General features: G+C 40.2%; 1 protein-coding gene across 1 annotated transcript in view; it reads left to right on the top strand.

Moving 5' to 3' along the window:
• LOC149205256 (protease Do-like 1, chloroplastic) overlaps positions 1 to 23,711 on the top strand; it is a 410,822-nt gene that overhangs the window by 277,124 nt on the left and 109,987 nt on the right. The window contains exons 4-7 of the mRNA XM_089394965.1: positions 9,809 to 9,846; positions 10,062 to 10,260; positions 10,443 to 10,595; positions 12,529 to 12,663. Coding sequence (XP_089251091.1) covers positions 9,809 to 9,846; positions 10,062 to 10,260; positions 10,443 to 10,595; positions 12,529 to 12,663 — 525 coding nt within the window. The remainder of the gene's footprint in view (positions 1 to 9,808; positions 9,847 to 10,061; positions 10,261 to 10,442; positions 10,596 to 12,528; positions 12,664 to 23,711) is intronic.

Raw genomic sequence — 23,711 nt, 5'->3', positions numbered from 1 at the left:
GGACCTGCACACAACTCAATAATTAAGTGCTAGTGAGTGGAACTGTATGATCCCTCCTCTTCCTTTGATATAAGCACAAATGAGAGATTTGAGTGATCCCTCCTTATCGACTAGCTAGGTTGTATCATTGCAACACCAAAAGAAATCTGGTCGGATCAGCGAAGGTGGATCTTGCACCACCAAAACTACACTGTCGTTTCTTCAAGCTTCACGAGCTCTTAGACCAATTATCAATCAATCATCCAAATCAACCTGTCTAAGAGTAAGCCGCAGTCCTCCTTTTATTGTCATGGCTATCAGAATACGATGGGTTATTACCATGGGCCATCCAAATGCCATGGGTCGTTTTTTTTTCCTTTTTTAAGAAAGTGACTTTGTAAAGTTTTATTTAATTAATCAAAGTCGCTCATTAATATGTTTTATATTAATTACTTAATGTCACGTTAGAAATTACATCAAATAATTAAATTACTAGACTGGTTTTGCTTGTCTCCCTAGCAATCTGACCCTGACACCATTCATCGATCCTCCTCCTCGGAAAGGGACATTACATATCAACATCAACAATCTTTGGAGAACTTTGTTCCAATTGCAAATATTTGTTGAAGTGTTTGGAGGTAAGTTGCTCATTGCAACTATTTATTTGTTCACAAAAAGAATAACTGCTTCATTGACAAATTTATATTTGATAGCTACTGTTCTTTCATAGCGTGTTCTATATGTGGTATAACAGAAGCTTAAATTAGGTCAACTTCATTAACGGGCTCAAGCTATGGCCCGCTCCCTAATTGTAGTATTTGTTGATTTTTACTAGGGCATTACTAGAACAATTTCCTTATACATTTTCACAACTTCAAATCATCATTAGCATTTTATTTCATTAAACATTGAAAAGAAAACCATTCATAAGCATAAAAGAGTAGTAGTAAATCAATAGAAACACACAGAAACCATGAGACAAGAGACATAGAGATTAGGCTCGAGGCCAGGGAAAAACCCACAAAGGGAAAACCCAAAAAGTTCTTCCTTATGCGAGAGAGAGAGAGAGAGAGAGAGAGAGATCAAGATACATCAGTACATTAGAATTATTGATGGCCTGTGTCCCTCCTGTGTCACTGTACCTGTTATTCTCCGCATGTACTCAATGCGATGTGAGGCATTCCCACTCCACAACGCAATCCAACATACTATGACACACCCCCATGCGTCTCCATGCCAATCTGCAGACCACTGCTCCACGCTAGATGCTCCTTCCCATCCCTGAATGAGATGGCCTGCAACCGTGTTCATATGCGTTGGCCCGCATACCACCCGTATCATTACCTCCACTGTCGCATCACCATGCCCTGCTTGAGGGGACCTCGCCTCCAAGTCCTCCCTAAGGTACCCAAGAAGTGAATCTCCCCAGGTGTCAACAATGATGTCACCATTGCTTTGATCCTCCTTGTCCCACAGAAATGCGAAGAATCTCCAGCTCAATACAAAGCACCATCTGGTGGCTTGCCAATGCCACCACCTTTGACAAACACCTGCCAGAGTATGCTAATCACCCAGTGATCCTGTGTACAAATTTCATACCAAGACAACCAGAAGAGTCTGTCCATAAACTGGTTTGCCACTGGTGCTGACTGGGACTCCCCTAGTGAATGTGTATGCTCAACTGCTAGGTCAACTGTATCATCCAGGTTGTAGTCAATCAACAAACTTGGGAAATGATAGGTAGTCCCACAGGGAACCCGATGCAAGTCTGCGCTGCTAGTATCCCCAGTGCTTGGAAGGTCCTGCTGAGCTACACCCAGGTCCACCACCCTCTCCATAGCCCACTCCACAAGGTACCAACTCAGAATCTCTTGCCATCCAACCCCAAGAGATGGATCGAATGCATGAACTCTTGCACAAAGAACAACCCGAACATGCGGGTGCTGCACCCTGTGCCTCTCAGGTCGTCTCATCTCGCTACCCTGGTCAATACATGAAATCTAACTAGGTAGCTTTGTCTCCCTCTATCCAATAGGCCAAGGTAACCTAACAATGTTGCCAACCCCGTCTATGTATGCCCGAAGAGGGCTGCTCTCACGCCCCAACATGTACTCTTGCTCCACCAATAGGGAATCCAACCCAATGTTGCACGAAGCGGGGATGAAACGGGGACGTTTTTTGGAAGCGGGGATGCGGAAGCGTCGTTTTCCAAAAATCTAGGAAGCGAAGCATCTGCGGAAGTGTTTGCTATATATATATATATATATTTTATATATTTTTGCATTTATACTCAAAACAAACATCCCAAATACCAAATTAGTTGTAGAAGACATGAAACCATGCATATTTTTGCATAAATCAAGATAGATATAGCATCCATTGTACATTAATGATTAATTATTCGAGCATCAACCATCTAGAATCTAGATTCTTCTCCTCTTGTCTAGCGTTTGCCTCTACCTCGATTGTTTAGGGATATTAGTCAACATTGCCCAATTTTGATCAAACTACCTAATTCAAGACTTAAAATATGGTAGAAAAAGCTTAACATGCTTGATCGATGATTTTGACTTGATTGAAAGGTAATTTTTTGCTAAGGGTGTGACAAAGGAGTTCAACAATTAACACCACCAACACTAGGGTACATATAGGGCTTGGTGCTCTTGATTAAATGCTAATCGCATACCTTCATACTTGATATAATCTAATGAAATGCCACAATCCCATTGATCCTGAATTCCTGAAAACTATTAAGTCTGCTGAATTTTGAATAGGATATGAAATTCTATTTTCTCCATATGAAGTCCAATGAGGCTGGAACCACTTTCAAACATCCTGAGTCATTTCGTGGTAATGTTAAAAATATAAGTAAAAGGATGAAAATGAAAAATAAAGGAGAATGTCACTTTTACTTTAAGAATTTAACATTGCCATGAGGGAGCATTTGCTATATTTATATTTTTTTTGCCTTCATTCCTCACCCTAACCCAAGGTGGACCCACCCCCAACAAGCAAACTTACCAAAAAAAAAAAAAAAAAAAAAAATCGATATTTTTACGCCACGCGGCGCTTTTTTTGGATGCGTGTATGGAACCGTACGATTCGCCCTCCGAAGCACTGCACTTTGTATGGCCAAAGCGCCGTATGAAGCGCGCTTCGGAGGGACGCTTTTAGAATTTCTAGGAAGTGTCCAAAACAGGCAGAACCGCATTTCCGAATTTTGGAGTCGCGCTTACGGGGATGCTTCCTGTACAAATCTATACGGGACGCGCTTCGGGCCTTAGGTCTGGGGGGGTTGGGGGGGGAGGGACGTTTCCTACAACATTGATCCAACCACTTCCCAACATGAGTCAATTTGGCCGTGGACTCGACACAAACCGCTCTCATGCCCTCCAACTCCTCATTCTGCTGTAGAATAGCCTCACGCACTAATGTGATCTTCCTTTGTAATGCTAGAAGGTCAGCCTGAAACTTGTGGAACCACTGTGGGCATCTATCACCTGTAAAGTCGGTCACACCTCCAGATACCTCAACAACCATTGGCATCTCGTCCATGGGTGGCACCTCCTCAACAAATGGCTCTATGTGTGTAGGCTCTATCTTCTCCACCAAGGTGTCAACTGGGGCTATCAAAGAGGTCTCTAATAAAGGTGACTCCTGTGCCACATCGGGTATATCGATGTGCTCCTCACTATCCTGTGGGCTCTCAACATCATGCTCAACCTCCTCCTTAGGCTCCTGATATCTAAAGTGAGGTCTCCACCATCAAAACTGCCCCCTAGCTCACCCTCTAACTATCTCTGTCCTGCCTGCTCCTTTTCAGGAGATCTGGTGCCCTGATCTGGTCTACTTTCCCCACATGATGTAGATGGTTGCACCACCACACCCTACTCACCTCTAATGTCTTTGTTGTATGGGTGAGGATGGGTTTGGTTTGTTACCCTCCTCAACTAGGCTAACCGCTCATCATCCCAATGATTTTTACCCTAGAATTTATGCATATTGGATTTCCATTGAGCCATGGGTTTGTTTCAGGTTTCACCTGTCACTGTGCACTCATACCCAAAGCTTCCATGATCTTCTGGCTAGTTTCCCACAACTGGGCCAAGATCATGCTCTGATACCACTGTAATGTTCCAAACTAGGAAAAATAGTGCTATGCAAAGCAAACAATAAAAACAACACCATAAAATTGAAACATTCAGTGCACACCCATAAAAAGTCCAGGAATAACCAACAACTGAGCCATTTTATTATAATCTGGGAGAAAAGTACAATAATGTGGAAGTGGTGCACCTGGGCTTGCCTCAATGGCAAGCATGATCAAGCCTAGGTGGTAATATGTCAAGCCCAGATGGCACAAATAACTGCTGCAATGATGCCCTGCGCTGCCCTTGTGAAACTGTGTGTCTGTTGCAAAGATGCTGCTGGAAACCCCACCTCCAGTGCTCAGAAAATTACGGGAAATTAACCCCGGCCTCTCCACCAAATACCCAGAATAACCCATGAAGGAATTGGCCAAATGTTGACCTCAAAATTTTGGCCCAAATTCCCCTTAGCTCCTCTAACTACGAGTTGAGTTGGGACCCCTGTTTGACCCCTTAGATCTGCCCAAAAAATTCTATAAAATTAGGAGTGTGATCCTTGCCCAAAACCCAAAAAAACCCAGAAAGGGTTTCCCTTGGTTCCAACCTTCAAAAATTGACCCTTCACAACTTGGCCCTCCTCCAATTTCGAATTCTGTTGTTGTGACTGATCTTGTCAATCTCTGCTCTCCCAAATCTAGAGATCCTTCTCAAATGGCCCTCCAAATGATCTCCCAGCCTCCTAGCTCCAAACTCCCTCAGATGGTGTTGCCCCAAAGAGTCTCACTCCAATAACTGCAAAGTCATGGAGGAGATGATGCAGTCTTGCGTGTGATGAAATGAGAGTTGCGTGTAGGATGACCCTCTTGTCTGTAGCTGCTCTCTATACTCCTGAAAATGATGAAGGATGCTCCTGTCTCCCCAACATCCCGGAGTGCCTCACTTTGTGATTGCGCAATCCCTGCGCTGTTGGTACTCCCCCTGCTGCTGGTACTCCCCCTGCTGCTGGTACTCAACTTACAATTGCTATAACTCGTCTCCCTGCTGGTGCTACGAACTGAGATGAAGAAGAACTCCCTTCTAGGGTTGACACTCGAAGACCATCGAAGCAAGGGTTGAGATCTTCGCTCGGAGACACTCGTGTGCTAAACAACATAGTAACCTGGCTAAGCAGCTCGAGCAACTAAGATTGAGTTCAATATGTCAAAAGATAAGATGTTGAAATGAGAGTTTCCTTCCTTATATAGATTTCATGGAGCACTTTTCCCTCCATCGTGGGTCCCTCATTTAACCATCGATTTCCCCTCCATGCAAATCGAACTAGTGAATGCATATTCTCCTAGTGTGGGTGGTCCCCACGTACAAATTAACCACATCGAAATAACTTCTACTAAGTCTAGCCTCCTAATAAAATCGAATGGGCCCCATCACCTCTAAAATCGGCTCCAAAATGTAGAAATTAATCATGTTCCGAAATAATTTAGGAAGGGACATTACAGTGTGTCAGCCCCCTCTTGACCTCTATCTTCATGGGTCCTGTCAATCTTGTTTAACTCTTCAAGGAGTGCATGTCCACATTATTATGGATTAATGTCCTCATCAACAACATCAATGAGTCAATGTCATTGTCAAAAAGTCTATATCATTGTTAGAAAGTTCACTTTATTGATAAATCACAAGTCCACATCAAAAAGTCCATATCATCAATAAATTCACATCATCAAATCATTAAGAAGCCCAATCCATATCATTGACCTTGTTAGCATCATCATCAAAGATTACACATCATTAGTGATGATAAAAGAAATAAAAGAAATATGAGTTACTTATCTCTCAATCTTTAGCCTCCTTACATTCAGCCTGCAAATTATACTCATCATCTAGATGTCATATCTTCTAGAAGTTAGGGTTTCTTCTTTCAAGCAGAAACAATTAGGACTAGGGTTTGATCCATAAGCCCTAGGCTTTCTTCTCCAAACCCTACCCCTGGTTTACAAAATAATCCACGACTTATAGCCTTTTAAATTCTTTGTCGTATTCAATAGATGGCACATTCCATGACAAAGTTTAGAAACAGTAACATTCTAACCTCAGACATTAGCAGGGCATCAATTCCTAGCAGTCATCCATCATACTATGGTGAGTACATACAAATTTACTCAGTCAGCAGGACCCACCAGGGTTATATGACAACAACTAAATACTCAAATCAATATCCTTAACTTCCAAATCCTAGGCCTTCTTTAGCTGCCATAGAATCAAGGTTCTCGGATCGCAACATAGCGCTACTTCTCAGGGCAATGACATACACATCAGCAAATATTTATGTACAAACATTAGATCAGCCAGGAAATTTACAGACCATAATCATGTGGCTAGTGCTTAACTGAATATCAGAGGCAAATTTGAGTCTCCTAGCTAGGGTTTCAACAAAACCCTAACAATCCTCAAAGCTTAAGAATTTCAGTCAATCAACCTAATACTTCAAACCCTAATAACTCTTCAAATTTAGTCCAGGATTTACAAATGCTAGATGTGAAACATTCATCCCTGCATTTTAGATCTGGTTCATTATTATATAGGATTCTCAATGTCAATTATCAGACCTAGGGTTTCATAAACCTTAGGTTTTTACTTACCCAAACCCTTGCTAGGATTTTCCCATCCTTGTGATCAATATTCCAAGAGGTAATAAATGGCATCTAACAACCTCAGAAATAATCTTCAAAGAACACAGCCTCCAAAATTCTCATGGGCCTGGATCAATATTACAGTTCAAGAAACTTCCATCAAGTTTTATTAATCCCGTGGTCTGATAAAAGAGAGGAGCACGGCCTCTTATAATACATCTTATCAGATGCTAACAAAATCTTCAATGGAGCAAAGGATGTAACAAAGGTAACCGTGTAACTATTTCCCAACAATCAAGGCTTTGTCCTCTTAATATTTCTTTCTCCTTTGCTAGAACAGAGATCTCAAGGTACAAATCAATGTGCAGACTTGCAACCTGTCATCATTGTATTATAAGCTTTGTAGAGTAACCTCTAGACATGTTCTAGCATTTTACATGTATCCTCACGAAATATTCTTTTATCACAATAGAACAGATTCCCTTATGCAATATCATTATGGTCTTACAAAATATATACTTCCAGGCCTAAGTCTCCCATCATGCTAGCGGTCAGGTTCTGTATGAATTTGATCATATGAACATAGGCATTAAACAACACATTCAATAGCAGAGAGGTCGGCTTTCTTACTTCCAGACTGGTCAGTTCTATTGGAGACTAAGGTAGAATACTGGCAACTCATACTCGGATCACAGCTATGAGAGCCTCAGGTTCACATCACGGTCACAAAGATTTTTACAAAATATGCCTCTGTCTCAGCTTCCATTTGAGAGCCAAACTCATACACAAAGACGCATAGGAAACTTGCATACATGATATGGGTGACTTTGGTCTGCAATATTTATAGAAGGTAAGTATAGGATCATACTCAGATTTCCTTAAAACCACAATGTGCCTGAGAGAAGCTCCAATTCATAGAAGTATAGTGCGTTTGCATCAAAAGACAAAGATGTATCATTTCTGGATAGGAGGCTCACATAGGAGGGTTTTAATATGTCACAGAACTACGCAGTAAAGAACTTCGGTCTCATAGTGACTTGCATAATTTATGCCTTGATCCTTCCATGGAACTTCAGACTCACAAAATGGACTTCCGCTTTGATCTTCAAACTTCCACAGAATTATAATCTCGCTTATAGTACCGAATCATAAACTTATATCGTATCACAGGAGCTCGCATATTATTTGGTCTACTTGTATTTAAGACTTGCATTACTCCTCAGGACTCTTAGAGAAAGGAAATATGCATTCATACAAAGCTCGCAATACATGCAACATACCTTAGAGTGGAGGCCGCAGAAGATATTCAGTCCTTTAATCATAGAACTCGGATCAATCAGAGCCATGCCATAGAGATTAGCTTTTTCCACAGAGGCTTGCATATGGTCTTCACACAGGTAATAATTCACATTAAACAGGCATTGAATCATTTCAAAGACCTCCGGATCATGTAGACAGGGATCAAGAGGCCTTAAAGTTCAGACCCACAGAAGATATATTACTACAATAGTTTACATCACAGAGAGATATTCCACAGATCCTTAAATCCTTAGATCTGTAACAAATAGAGGATCACAGAGATATGTCTCAATTGCCACAGATCAATTTTCAGATAGCTCTCACAGAATTTCGGATATCACTAAAGTAGTTCGCACAGAGTTTCAGATACAAGATTTTACCGTACAGAATTTGCAGAGGGGTTCGCATAATATGTCATAAGGATGCTCACAGAAAGTTCACATCTTTCTTTCACAGAGACACTTCCACAGATATTAGAATAATTCAATTAGTTCAATGAAAGTCTCCACAGGAGTTCGCACAGGCAGCTTGCAAAATACCACAGGAATGTTTTCATGACAAAGAGAATTTTAAAAACAAAAGGATCTCAGGCTAGAATAATAGAACAATCACAGAGATATCCAAAAGCTCACATACCTTGGGAAAATTTGCATATCATAGGAGATACAGCACAGAAGTTCGGCCTCTAGCCATAAGAGATTCGTTCTTCCTGAAGCTGCCTCAGATTGATTTTATTCCAACTGCTCTTCACTGCATCCCCAGCTCTGAAACGACAATGATTTTTACTAGGGCATTGCTAGAACAATTTCTTTATACATTTTCACATTTTCAAATCATCATTAGCATTTTATTTCATTAAACAGTTATAAGAAAACCATTCATAAGCATAAAAGAGCAGTAGTAAATTACAGTAGAAACACACAGAAACCATGAGACAGGAGACACAGAGATTAGGCCGGAGGCCAGGGCAAAACCCACAAGGGGAAAGCCCAGAAAATTCTTCCTTACGAGAGAGAGAGAATTCAAGATACATCAGTACATCAGAAATAATGATCGCAAGATAATAGCCAAACCAGTAACCAAGATCATGATCAAGTGCTATGACAACAACCAAACTCCTGAAATTTCGGTTCTCACTGCAGTTTCACTGGATCAGAGATGCACAAGTTGAATGTGATGTGTCTAAATGATGGAGGTCTCTCCTTTATATAGACTTCCAAGAGGGGTTGAATGGGTGCCTTATTGGGCCCAGTCGACTTGAAATATTTTGGAGGGAAAATTAATAATTTCAAATGTGCATTTTAATTTTTCTTTTCTTTTATTTTTTCATGGATGGAAATGCCAAACTTGGCTACAATTTTTAACAGTATTTATTCAAAGTGTTGATTGTTTTGTGGTTATCTAGGATTTCCAATTGATAGTGTTTTGAGTTGTTTTAATTGGGCAGTTTTCTATGTCATTTTTGAACAAGACAATATGCATGGTGCTTTGCATTGGATTTCATTGTGAGGGAGCCACATTAGTTACTGATGACGAAACATGGAAGACAGGATTGAAACAAAACCATGAAGGACAGTAGTTTAGGGCCTCAAGGTGGTGTTTCTTCATTGTAAACTACATACTTGTGTTCTTCAGAGCTATTCTTAATTAAAGTTATCATGCTTTAGCCTTGAGAATCAGCGTTGAACACTGTTCTTTTGTTTATTTTTGCTTTGGTGTTTGGGACATTTGTGCATGCATATACAATGTACATAGATAAATCTTTTTTGTTAGTTGCTTAAAAGTAACTAGTTGCTCATTTGGACACTATTACAGTTTGGTCTGGATCACACCTTGACGACTGGTGTCATCAGGTAACAGTTTTTTCTTTCCTTTGGCACTCACATAATTTCTTTTTCAGTTTTTTTTTTGTAAGTTGTTTTTGATTGAGCTTTCCTTAATGATGGACAGGTTTGTTAGCTTTAAAAATATTTTGACAGTCAGACTCTAGTGTAAAAGTTGGCAATGATTGAATGAGTTTTATTTAAAATCGTACTAATGAAAATCTGGCATCTGTCTCTTTATCCAGTGGGCTTCGCAGGGAGATAAGTTCAGCTGCAACTGGCCGTCCAATACAGGATGTGATTCAGACAGATGCAGCCATAAATCCTGGGAACAGTGGAGGTCCTCTTCTTGATAGCTCTGGAAATTTGATTGGCATAAACACTGCTATATACTCTCCATCAGGAGCATCATCTGGTGTGGGGTTTTCAATTCCAGTAGATACTGTGAGTTATTTATACTCATTTGAGATTTATGTTCCTTCATCTCATACTTATTTAAACTTAGAATTCAGACTAAAGGGATAATGGCTCTTACGGTTTAGGGATTAGAGGTAACATATGTTGTAGCATTAGCATGATGACTTTTTAGATTGTTATAATATTGTTAGATGTATTTCCTTTCCCAGGTAAGTGGCATTGTTGATCAGTTAGTAAAGTTTGGAAAAATTACTCGACCTATTTTGGGCATTAAATTTGCACCGGATCAGTCTGTTGAGCAACTAGGTGTAACTGGAGTGCTGGTGCTTGATGCTCCTGCAGATGGACCGGCTGGAAAAGCTGTAAGCCTAAATCATTTAAGTTCAAAGTGTTTTTATAAATTAGGATTTAGTATGTATAGTGAATTCCAAGGCATATACAAGTCTTTCTGGAATTTTAATGTTCTTCCTGAACCTTTGACACACATGGAACCATTCTAGGTTGATTCACATCTAATGCTACTGTATAAGGTTGTTTGTTTTCAAAAATTTCCATGGAGTCAAAAATGTTAGATTACTCAAGAGGAAAGAGGAGATATCAAAGTACACTGTTTTCAAGTGAGTAATGAGCCATTTACAGTTAAAGCCAGAGTTGACAACTTGAACACTGAAGAAATTATAGAATGATCTAAAAGAGTAGAAAATTCTTATTAGCAACCATAGATTTCTTTCTGAAGGAAATGCAGCATATATGGCAACCTGCTTTTCTGAAAATGGATTCAGTGATGGGTTATTCATCAAACAAATATTATAGTCTTGATTTAAAAATTGTATATATTTTAATAATGAATATAAGATTAAGCCGTCATAAATAAAAGGCTATAACCCTTGTTGAAATGAAAAAGGTACAAGGTCCATATATGCCCCTGGAAGTAAATATCGGATAGCAGGAACAGACATCAACTATCTGAGCCTTGAATTATTATTATTATCCAATTTTAAGGTCACGGCCAAGCTAGACACCAAATTGGTGTATGAGATCCCCTTGTTTGTGGGACATGGGACCCACCTCCGTGCAGTGATTTCACTGCTAAGTCTACGAAGGCATACATACTCTACCCCGCCCTGGTTTTGAACCTGTGACCTCTTAGGAGGAAACACATGCTCTTAACCATTAGGCCCACTCAAGCTAAACTTAGTTAGGAATTACAGAGCATTTTGTTTATACATTGCCAAGCAGAGCTGTCCAGACAAAATACTTTTGCATTATCAGCAGCGACTCTTCTCCTTTATGGATGTCAAGCAGATGCAAGCAGGTACAAAAATGCAGTGTTGCGAACATCTCGATAACATCCTGATTTTATCTCGAAATCACGATTTTTTGGCCTAGCCAATGTTTGATGATTTTTAAAGATCTTTATATGGTATCTTAATTTCGCCGCTGTTTGCCGATATTTTCCCGATTTTTACGATTTTTTGGTTTTCCAGGCCCTTGCCGATTTTATCCCAATGTCGATGTTCGCAACATTGCAAAAATGCACACAATTTGAGGGATATACTAAAGAGGGTTGTCCTAAGAATTTTTATTCTAATGAATATCCTCTGATTTCAATGGTAGTTGAATTGAAACAAAACAGCCACAAATAGTGTGGCGATGTTTGTGGATGGTAGGTTGTAGAATTTGACCAAGGGAGAGTGTAATAATGTCAGAGAAATTTCAGAGAAACAAATACCTAGTGCCTGAATATATGGGAATAGTTGATATTGGAGGTTCCAAATCTTAAGACATATTTTCCAAGCTAGGCCAATATGAAGCTCATCAAGAAATTTTTGACAAATCACATGAATTTTGTTTGGGATGATACATTACTCTGTCTGACATAATTTGTCTTTGCTGCAGATCATATCCATGTTCTGTTTATCAGATTGAGTTTTTTGTCTCCCCCATAGACTTTACTGTCATTTGGCTATATAACATTTCAAAATTTATCTATATTTTCCTCAAGGTTCCTTGTATCCCGGTTTTTTGAGGATGTTCATAAAATTTCAATTTTAGAATTTGGTCTATTTTGGAATTGCGTTAGGTAGTTTCTTATTTTTAATCTACCAAAGTAGCTGTTGATTAGCAATCTCTTTTAGAAGAGCTGATTAGGTTTCAAAGCATGTTGGTGTCTGCTTGAAATGCTACTAAAATCTTCCTAGATTGTGAACTCTCCTACCATTGCTTTGACTGCATTTTGTTACCATTGGTCTTGGCATATATTTATTTCTGATTTTTAATTGGATTATCTTCCAGGGACTGAAACCAACAAAACGAGATGCTTATGGCCGGCTTGTCTTGGGAGACATCATCACAGCTGTAAATGGGAAGAAAGTCAGTAATGGAAGTGATCTCTATAGAATACTTGATCAGTGTAAAGTTGGTGATGTGGTGAGTTCATAATTCACTATTTTGTTGTTTGGTATGCCTCTTTAATCTGTTATGGAATGTTTTATCATATGCGTAAGGTAAATATTTCCTTAGCTTGCTTTGTTGCTTCATTTTGATTATACATCATAAATCCTTGGAAGACATGTTGGTGTGTATCAATGTTACATTTATTGTTATCGGCAATTTATTGCTCGGGGTCCGAAATTTAAATTATTGACAATTTTGGGGAAAATATTGAAAATTATTGGGAAACTCAAACAAATACAAAAATAATAATTCTTTTCAATTTTTTATTCTTTTAAAGCAATATCAACATCGAACAAAAATATTGTCACACAAATATGAAAAAACTGCAATGTGAAATGTATAAGATGTCAATTGGTACGTCCATCATTGATAGAAGATACTGAAATATGATATCTATCCTGAGTCATAAGTCTTGACAAGATAATACAGAATCACATTAAAACAAACATAAATGTATCTCGTGAGATAATCATCATGAGGCATCTATATACTATAGTGATAATCTAATGATCATAGTGCACTAAGGTGTGGCCAAAGATTAGGTTTCCCTTGTTGTTGAAAAGCTTTTGGTTCCCATGAAATTCCATAGTTCCTCCCTCTAATCTCTCCTAGCATTATCAAGAATTGAGTTCTTTGCAATAAGGACAATGTCTGGGGTAGCTTTAGGGAAAATATTCACATCATGCCTTGGAATTTTGGCAAGGTAGTATTTCAGGTAGGTGATTCTGCCAGACATTTCCATTTCACATAGCTTGCAACTGAACTTTGTGCTATTATCATCCTTACATGGTTCACCATACTCTCACATTTTCTCCCATGGCCTTGCTATTTTGTAGAGCTTTCATTAAATTTTAAAAATTTTCCCCTATGACACAGAACAAATGTGGAAATCCAAAATCCAAATCCACAAATAACACGAAGAATGCTGCAATTAAAATATCATAGCTATATAAGACTTAAGTATTGAATTTCTCATTAAAAATGGGAAAGAATAGGCATATCTAAATTTATACTAGATCTAGAAAAACAAAGAAAAGGAAGGCATTTTATTTTTACATACCTAGAAATATGGATACGGTATGTTGGAATAGATATCCATTCCATAAATGCTCAGCTGATAGCAAAGAAAACTATGGATTTTCCCTTGTTTCCTGGCTAGAAAATGGTCACAAGGTTCACATTACCCTCAAAGTTCAATCTCAACACAAGAAAAACCCAAAATGACTCTAAAAACCCCAAAGCAAAGCTTTTGTAACGATAGTGTAAGAAGCAAGTTGATAAATTGGGGTCTTATCGCGATAAATTGGGAAATTCTCACAATAATATCAACAACATTTAATTAGGCGATAATATTGAGATAATTTCAATATTATCGAATATGTGCAACATTAATGTATATTAAGATTCCAGTAATATCTAACTTAGGAGTTCCAAACATTTATATAATAGTCATTGTTAGCCACCAAAAAGTGGCTAACCCCATAGGAGAAAAATTTCTCCTTCTTTGGACAACCAACTAGCCAACAACCCTACATTTGCTGAGTGCATAATGATATGCCATATTCTTTCACCATTTGCACCAGTCAGACACCTCTCACCATCTGGCATTTCTCTTGACGGAAGGTGGGTCACCATTTGGTAGGTACTTTAACTGTTTCGCAATCATGTGCTTTTACTTAATGTTTTTGGGTATTGTATCATGGATTGAAGATTGATCTGTATGATTGACCGATCTTGACTATAAACCTGTTCGCTCACTTTACAAGGGAGGTTAGTCTTTGACCCTAGTATAGTGGGATCTCCTCTAAGGTCTTAGGGTTATAGGAAGGGCACTACTTGGGAGACTTAGATTGATATAGCCTGTCTATGATTTTTGCTTACCTTTTCCATCATTCCCTAGATTTCATGTCCATTCTTCGGGCTTGTTGCCATTGGTTCATTAAGCTTGGTACTCTCTTATCCTCATCCTTGAGTCTAGGATGAAAACTTTGCCCTGTAGGTTGATTCAGCTAAAAGAACAATAAAAGCATAAAATGGCCACAACGAAAGAAAATGAAAGATGCATAAGATGGTTAGGACATAAATTAGCATGTGGGCAATGTTACTGCTTAAACTAGTAGGGGACCCAAAAGGGAATCACTAAAGGGAAAATGCTAGGCCAAGGGCAACAAATGGAGTCTTAGCCCACTATCACCTCAGTGAAAGCTCCCTTCTATTTACGGATTTTCACCGATGGGAGGAGACCCGATATGTGTGGGGTCACTAATGAAGGATAAGTCAATGGATATGAGTGACTCGGATATCCCTTTCCTAGAATTTGAAGGATAAAGATTGCTTGCTTTGTAAGCAAGGTATTAGGTAATCTAGGGAAAGGAAGAGAGGATTTGAGGGTTAGGTTTATGGGATAAGACCTGTGAAGGAGTTTCCCAACCCCTAAAATCCTTGTTAGAATTGGTACTCGGATGGTTCTTGAAGAATGGTCTTTCAAAGGAGTGGGACCACACAGGGACAAGTAGACCTGGTTTAGGGTATGAGGAAGAAATGTAGCAACCAATGATATTCTTACTCTAGACAAGTCAGGGAGAGGATCAAAGAAAATATAGTTACTCAATGATGTTGGTTTGACCTTGGGAAGTGCTAGCCGTGGGGATGGCAGGGCAAGGTTTGGTCCCGCAGCTAGGGCTTGGATTTTCTCCCAACTCCACCATCAGAATGCCTTCAAATTTGGAGGAGGGCTAGAGGAAAGGCTAACGTAAGAGACCCTAGGAGATCGATTTTTTTTAGTGGCTAACTTGCTGGGAAATTGATGCCCTAGGCACCCCAATGTGGCTAGAGTTCGGAGAAGGTGAAAGAATAAGAGTTTTGGTGACCACCCTTGGTAAATCAATGACTTAATCCTTACGAGAATGGAGTCTATGTTGATTATGTGTAATATTTCTTGGTTCCCAGTCAAGGAGGCCTCAAAATTACTTCAGAAACCCTCTAGGTCAAGTGAAAGTAATCTTGCAGCTTTTATACTTCAAATGCATAAGAGGAATGGCTTATTAGGGTCAAATTTTACCCCTAGGAGATTTCACTCACACTACATGGCCCATGCATGGAGAGAACGTTATAATAGAGACAGTTCCACAACATTAAGCAATAACTGCATGCAACAATTAGCCCTAAAACAACGAAAATCCCAATCTAGCATATATGACAAAAGTAAGAAGAATAACATCAAATTTTCGTACTTACAGGCAGTAGAGTATATCCAACCATTCACAAATGACAATAAAGAAGCTCCAAGAGAAGATAGACCAACAACCATACATCAAAATTCATCCATAAAAACTCCAATTCATCCTCTAGAAAAAAGTGTGAAATTCTCTAAAGAAGAGAGGGAGCTAATCCAAAGTGATGATTAGAAATGATCTCACCTCGTATTTATACACATCTAAGGAGTTTGAATTAGCCTCCTTGGCCTACATAAGCCCCAAAAATAACATAATGTGCTAATATTACAACTTTTGGTGCCAAGCCCACCAAACTAGCTCATGAATGAAAAGATAAGCCTCTCAAAAGGTCAAATAATAATTTATGCGTGTCGTAGGGCCCTCTTAGAGGCCTAACGAGGTCTATGGGTGCCATAATGAAGATAAGGACCCTCAAAAGCAATGGACAAGGGGGTGGCCCCTTGTAATAACTTGTGGTGCTCCAAATGACATGTGGGGGCACTCAAGCGTCCTCATGGGTCTCCAAAGAAATCGAATATCCCTGTAGGTCGCCCTCAGGGGCTAGGATGATGGTGAAGGTGATGCCAAATCATCGTGGAAGTCCTGGATCATCTTACAAGTGTATGGTGTAGATCTAGGGCCAGTTGGACATGATGGATCAAGTGCATCCTCCTCGTCCAATAAGTGAACCACGAGAAATCTCTGAATGACTGTGGTGAACCATGGAGTGTAATCTGCTATTGTGGAGGCCCAGGGATCTCAATGCTCACCCTACATGTGCCAATGTAGCCCTCTGGAGGATTATGACCCCGTATAGGGAGACCAAACCCCAAAGGGAAACCATCTGCAAATTTGCATAAGGTCCAATGTGTGCACTCAACAAGTCATTAGAGAAATTTAGTAAATGAGCTTACCTAATCATGGACCATAGGTGGGGATTTCATAATGGTTTTCCCTTCCATAATGGGCTTCGGGATGTGCCAATGTCTCATAAATGCCAAATGGGTTAACCAAGCATGCTATTAGGTGGTTTCTACCTCTAAAGGGGATAATTCAGTCAAGGTACATTCATCAAAAGGTGGTGGCATGTGACATATAGGTGAATGAAGTAGGAGATGATAAGGGGCAAGCCTAGGTCACATGCTGGGGTACAATGGTAGCTAATAAGATGGAAGCCCACACTTTGGATTTATAATGTGTAGGAAGGAGCAATCATGGTACGTGAGGTGCCCCAGCCTTGGTTTTTCCACCCCTCTTTATATTCCTTTTGCCTTTTATGATTTTATTTGATTATCTGCTCAGGGCTTAAGGGGTTAGAGCATGATGTGTAAGATATAACAGTGGAATCCCCCTTTTAAGGTGGGGTGGTTCATCGCCCACCAGGGGTTGGGACAATCATGGGTTCCTATATGATGAAGAAGGCTCATAGAACTTGTAGGAACCAGGGTGATGGCCATGATAATGGGGTAGAGCTCATGTATTGGCTTTTGCCCATGTGCTAAAATGTTTTTGTCCCGACCATCTTTTGCATTTTGTGGTACTTTTCCTGTTGAATGTGGCCATATATGCTTTTAACTTTCTTTTCAGCTGCATCAACCTCCGAGCTTCATTCCAGGCCATGACCCAAGGTGTGGGCAAGGGGAAGGGGCAAGCTAACCCTATGTGGACCCAATGGAGGAATGTGGACCTAGGCAGGAAAAATGATGGATGGGGTAGTAATGAATGGAAAGGGTAATTTAAGTGAATAGGGAGCGGGACCACACAACCAAAATCGAGGTTTTCCATGAAATACCATCCCTAAAACAAAATGGTCAGTAAAAGAGATCCCACAGGACTAGAATCCAAGGTTAATTCCTAAAAGGGGTCGAGGGTCAGAAGCACAGACCTAGCCCATCCTTTCTACCGAATCCCCCCATTAATCCATGCTTAGAAGTGTCCATGACAAGCAAAGTACAATACTCAATTTCAAAATGACAAGGCATACCTTTAGATTCAGGAGGCCCACTTTCAAACATACGATCATGGCAGATGGGTGAGGGACCACATGGCTGGCTCAGGTGGTGGAGAAATGGTACAATGAGCTAGCTGATGACTACAAGGGGTTGTTGGCTGCCGACTGAGGACCATATCAGAGAAATTTTTTCTCCTAGGGATATTACCCACAAAATGGTGGGTAACAAGCAAAATCCTAGCATGAGCTTTAGCCCCCGCATTAGCCATCACTCGATTCTTGAGCATATGATGCTCAATCACATAATAAAATAACCCTTGCATGTCCCAACCTTGATGAGTGAGAATCTGACTCATCATTAAGGGGTAAAAAAATGCTAAATCATTAGAAGCAAGCTTGGACAATTAAGCTATGCTCCCTATAAAATCATTGTAAAGAAGAAGGAAAAAGCACACTTGTGGGTTGGAAAAAGCAAGCCAAGGAAAAGGGTAACTCATGCCCCCATGATTGCTCCCTCCTTACATCTATACACTCATGATGATGGACCTTCATCAACTAGTCTCATGACCATGGCACCTTGCCTTGAAGTCCTTCCCCTCTGTTGATGTTGATAACAGAAGCACCTATAGATTGAAGGGTTAACCTAGGACATGTCATCTCCCCTTGGGGGCTGGAAGCAACTAATAGGGTTGATCATCTAGCCATTCCTATTATAGGTAGGGAACACTTTTACGGGGCATGGTCTAGTTAGATATTTGAAGGCGATCTCAATTTGAAGTGTTATTATTCCGTTAACAATGAAGTATGGTCCACTGTAATGGATCTATGGTCATTGTCCCTAATGATTGACGACTTTCACTTGATCTTGATATTGTTTTTCCAAGTGCTTCTTCACATAACAACCAAGGTCTTTGAGGGAACATTATATCTCTCCACTACACAACATGCCCAAGCCGTTTTACAATTTTTAGGAGAGCAATGATTACCTTGTAGATACAACGTTTCCCCTTCAGAGCAATGTTTTGGGCACATTGGCGATTCCAATTGATGATCAAAACCTTAGAGCATCCCCAGATATTGAAATGTTGAGTTCCTCTTGCTTGTTGATTTGATTTCCTCCATGTTGTACCCAACAAACCCAACATACCCCTAGGCTGGCTTTGACATTGTTTGATGGGCATTGCTTGATCCAAAGTCTAGATGATGATTGTCATCCCTAGGATGACAAGGGAGGGCTTGTACTCACACTTGGAGCCCCAACAATAGAGAGAGATGATGCCATGTCACCTATCTAGCCATTGAGAGGGTGATGTACGACACCTAGAGCATGTTTTTGACACGTGGAGGCATTTTGAGGCACTGCTTGAGATCTTTCCTCAAGACTTGTAGTTGATTATGATGATGGGGCATCTTACTAGCCCATCCCATGCACTTTCATAACATTTATTGCCCAAAAACGGCATGGCATCATGCTTTTGGAGGATATCGACCCACACGTGGGATTTTATGGAATTATTTTATTGTTTTGAGCTATAGCGTTGGCTTGTAACCCTTTGTCTTGTCAAATGCGCGAAATAAAACCTGTGTAGGGGCTTGTGTGCCAATATTATTGTGTAAAATGAAGGGATGGACGTCATATAAATGGAGGATCCCTTCACCCTTTTCATTCATCATCACACTTGAGATTTCGGCCCTCTTCTAAGACACGATTTAGCCTTGCCTTTTTCACTAATTGTGGAGATGTTATTTTTATGGAGCATTTGCTATTGTAGATGTTGAATTTTGGTAGCTGTAGTCGGTATGAATTAATTGTATTAGCTCACAAAAGAAAAAGAAAAAGGAAATACAAATTTGAATTCAATTCGGCTCCAAATAAAAGAGGGAAAAGTCAAATTTTGAAATTCAAAATTATGCTTCCAAAAGTCAAGTCGGCCTAGCTAAGTGTCACACCAATTCGGGTTCCTTCGACCACCATATATTCCCATTTGTCCTCACTCATTTGGAACCAATTCAGGTCACTCAATCATCTGTTTTTTGTTCACACGTGCAAAGGAGAGAGAGAGCTATTAGAAAATTAGAAAGGCAGAAAGATTTTCTTATAGAGATAATTACTTGTGATTCTTTTATCTTTTTGTTCTTATTTTATTTTTTAGTTCATCTAGCAATTACCAAAACAATAACATAAGAACAATAGATGTAGGCAGACAGGCAGGGCAAAACCCTTATCTAGGGGAAAACCCAGTCAACGATTTTTCGTTCAATAGAAGAAATATTAACAAATAGAAGAAATATTATCAATTGCTGCAGTAGGATTTGGAATTTCCAGATTTTCACATGGTATCAGAGCATAGACATGAGGCAGGAGAGATCTAGTGCAGAAGAAAAAGGAGCAGCGTAGCATTGCGGAGGCAGTTGTGCGAAGCCCCTAGAAAGCTACGCAGTCCCCGGGTCAGGTAGGTAAGATTTTGAGGGAGAGTTAATTCTCTGAGTGGGTCGGCAAATAATCAATCTCTAGATCGAAGGGTTGTCAAAGGCAGAGGGAGCAGCTGTGGTTCTTTTGCAGAGCAGATCTCCAACTAAAACGCAACGTCTTGCAGTAGTAAGTGCAACGTTGAGAAGGAGAATAACACAAAACAACATGGATAGTCAAGATGTATTATCTTCCAGATTGGAAGAAGAATTCACATGTTTGTCAAGTTCAGCATCAACAGGTGTTTGGTATATTGATAGCGGGTCTTCAACTCACATGACTGGAGTACGAGAGTACTTCTCTAGCTATCAAGAAGAGCAGATGGACTTCCAGATCACTATGGGAAACAAAACGAAGTGTACTCCAGTAGGGAGAGGCAACATGGTGTTTCAGATAGAAGCAGGAACCAATGTAAGAGCCACTAATGTTCTGCATGTGCCGGGATTAGGAATGAATCTGATTTCAGAATCCCAATTACAGGACAAGGGGTATGATGTATACTTCATTGGAAGGAAGGTGTATGTCAAACATCCCAGTTGGAAGAAGATGAGACAAATTGGAGCTCGAAGTAACATATTGTATTGAATGCAACTCGAATTTCCAATGGCACTGATAGGTAGTAATCATAATGGTGAAAAGGAACTGAATGAACTATGGCACAGGCGAATGGGACACTTACACCATGGAGCACTGAGGATGCTCAGAGAGACAGTTACAGGAGTTTTGTTGATTTTTCGTAGCATCGGATGTGCTCTAGCCATGAAAACTGGTGGAGAGGCTAACGCACATAAGATCTCCGAGACCCAGAAATCGTTTTGCGAAATTCCACCTGGATGAGGAGCTATTTAAATAATTATATTTTTAATGGGTTCCTAAGTCTAAACTTAGGAAAATAAAAATATTAATTGGCATTAATAAAGATAAGGGTGAGAAGCTTCTAAGAGACGAGGATCGAGTCTGTTTTAATCTTAGCCGTTGATTAGAGACTTAATCTCGGCCTTTGATTTATCAACAAGAAAAATATAAAAGAAGACTTGAGGATCATTTGGGGAGACACCGACAGATACTCAGTATCTCAAGGAAAATCGATTTTGAAGAGAGGAGATCGATTTCAGAGGGAGAGTTGTAGGGTGGAGGAAGAGGAGGGCATCAACAACAGGCTGTGTCTGAGGAGGAGGTGACGCAGGGACAGTGAGAGACAATGCAGAGAGAGACACAGTCCCGAGGAGAGATGTAGCCCTCACGCAGGTTGACGTAGAGGGATGCAGAGCTACTTAGAGCCACGCAAAGTGACGCAGAGGTGACACAAGAGTGGAAGAAGGGTCTCCGAAGTGTCAGAAAGAATGCAAAGGGAAAGCCTTAGGTGCTTTCTTTTAGTTTCTCTGTAAAATCATTCCTTGTAAAAGCAATTGTTGCTAAAGATTAATAAAACCCTCATCTGTTGCACTGGTTTTCCCGCATTGGGTTTTTCCGGGGACAATTGTCCAAAAACAACTGCGTTGATGTGATTGGTTCTTGTGCATGCATTTTTCTCTGTGTAATTATGTGATAATTGCACTAGAATTTATTTTAATATTTGCTGAAGGTATTTCGTAAATAACTTATTGTGAAGAATAAGTAGGTGAAATAAATCAGTTGTTGCAGTAGAATTTCAGTTTAGAAATTTTCACATGGTATCAGAGCAGAGATCCAGTAATAGAAGAGAAAAATCGACTATGGGTCAAGAGCATGATGCAGAGGCATCAACTCAAAGGCACTCTCGTAGATTTCCAGAAGAATGCCCAAGGGACATGAATCACGATTATTCCATGTTGGCTTCCAGAATGGAAGAAGAAGTCGCTTGCCTAGCAAGCTCTGCCTCGGAGGTTTGGTACATACACAGTGGAGCTTCCTGGCATATGACAAGAATTCGAGAATGTTTTTCAGATTATCAGGAAGAAAGAATGAATTTTCAGATCACCATGGGAAATAAGGCAAAGTGTACCCCAGTAGGAAGAGGTACTGTAGTCTTTTGAACTGACGTAGGAGAGTGGCTTCGAGCAACTAATGTGCTGCATGTGCCAGGATTGGGGATGAACTTACTCTCCGTATCTTAACTTCAAAACAAGGGCTATGACGTTTTCTTCATTAAGGGGAAAGTATATTTCAAACACCCGAGTTGGAAAAGGAAGGCCCAGATTGGAATCAAAAGTAACAGGCTGTACAAATTACAGCTAGAATCACCAATGTCACTGATAGGCAGAAATGGAGACAAAGATTTGAATGAACTATGGCACAGGAGGATGGGACACTTACACCATGGAGCTCTGAGAATTCTCAGGAAAACAGTATCAGGAGTTCCAGAACTATGTACCAAACGAGATGATGTATGCAGAGGGTGCACTCTTGGAAAGTATGCCAAAGTAGCGTTTTCTAGAAGTAACAATAGAGCTAAGAGTGTGTTAGGATTGATACACTCAGACATCTGCGGACCGATGTCCATAAAAACTCTTAGTGGTGACGAAGTGTACCGATGTCCATAAAAACTCTTAGTGGTGCCGAATACTTCGTCACCTTCATCGATGACAATTCCAGGAAGACTTGGATCTACTTTCTGAAAAAAGGATGAGGTTTTTGGTCAATTCAAAGAGTTCGAGGCTCTAGTGGAGAATCTGACAGGAAAGAAGATAAAAGTGTTGCACTCAGACAATGGTGGAGAGTATGTTGACAAGGACTTCATCGATTTTTGCGCTAAGGAACGCATCAAAAGAGAGTGGACAACTCCCCACAATATGGAGAAGAATGGGGTAGCAGAAAGGGAAAACAAGACTATTGTGGAAGCAACTAGGGCAATGCTGTATGATCAGGATATGCCCAAATTCCTGTGGGCAGAAGAATGCAGCACGACAGCTTATGTCCAGAATAGGACTCCACATAGGGCATTGGGAAAAATCACTCTGGAAAGGGTCTTCACCGGGAATACACTTGAAGCCAGTCATTTTAGGATATTTGGGAGTTTAGCATATTGTCGTATAACCGAGGAAAAGAGAAAGAAATTGGATCAAACTGCTGAGAAAGGATATCTGGTGGGATATAGCGAGAATGCTAAGGCATATAGAATCTATCTTCCAGGGAGTAGGAAGGTATTAGTTCGGCAGGATGTAAAGTTGATGGAGGACAAAGCTTTTAGGGAATCCCGAGAAATGCCTTCCGAGGAGCAGTTGAAAGACGAGCTGTTGGTCCAACCATTTCAACCAGTAGAAACTAGTAGTAGAAATTCTCCTGAAGACAAAGCTTCAGAACAGGAGGAATCTCAGGAAGAGGAAGAGCTGATAGATGTGCCCACTACCAGTGGAAGAACGAGCTGAGATTTCCGACAGATTCTACGGGATGCAAAGGACTTCAT

The sequence above is a fragment of the Pinus tabuliformis genome, chromosome 1_2, assembly GCF_031772625.1.
Source record: "Pinus tabuliformis cultivar Carrire ecotype Pingquan chromosome 1_2, CPIR1, whole genome shotgun sequence".
Lineage (NCBI taxonomy): Eukaryota > Viridiplantae > Streptophyta > Pinopsida > Pinales > Pinaceae > Pinus > Pinus tabuliformis.
Note: the sequence above shows the minus strand (reverse complement) of the source record. Positions and strands in the feature narration are given on the sequence as shown.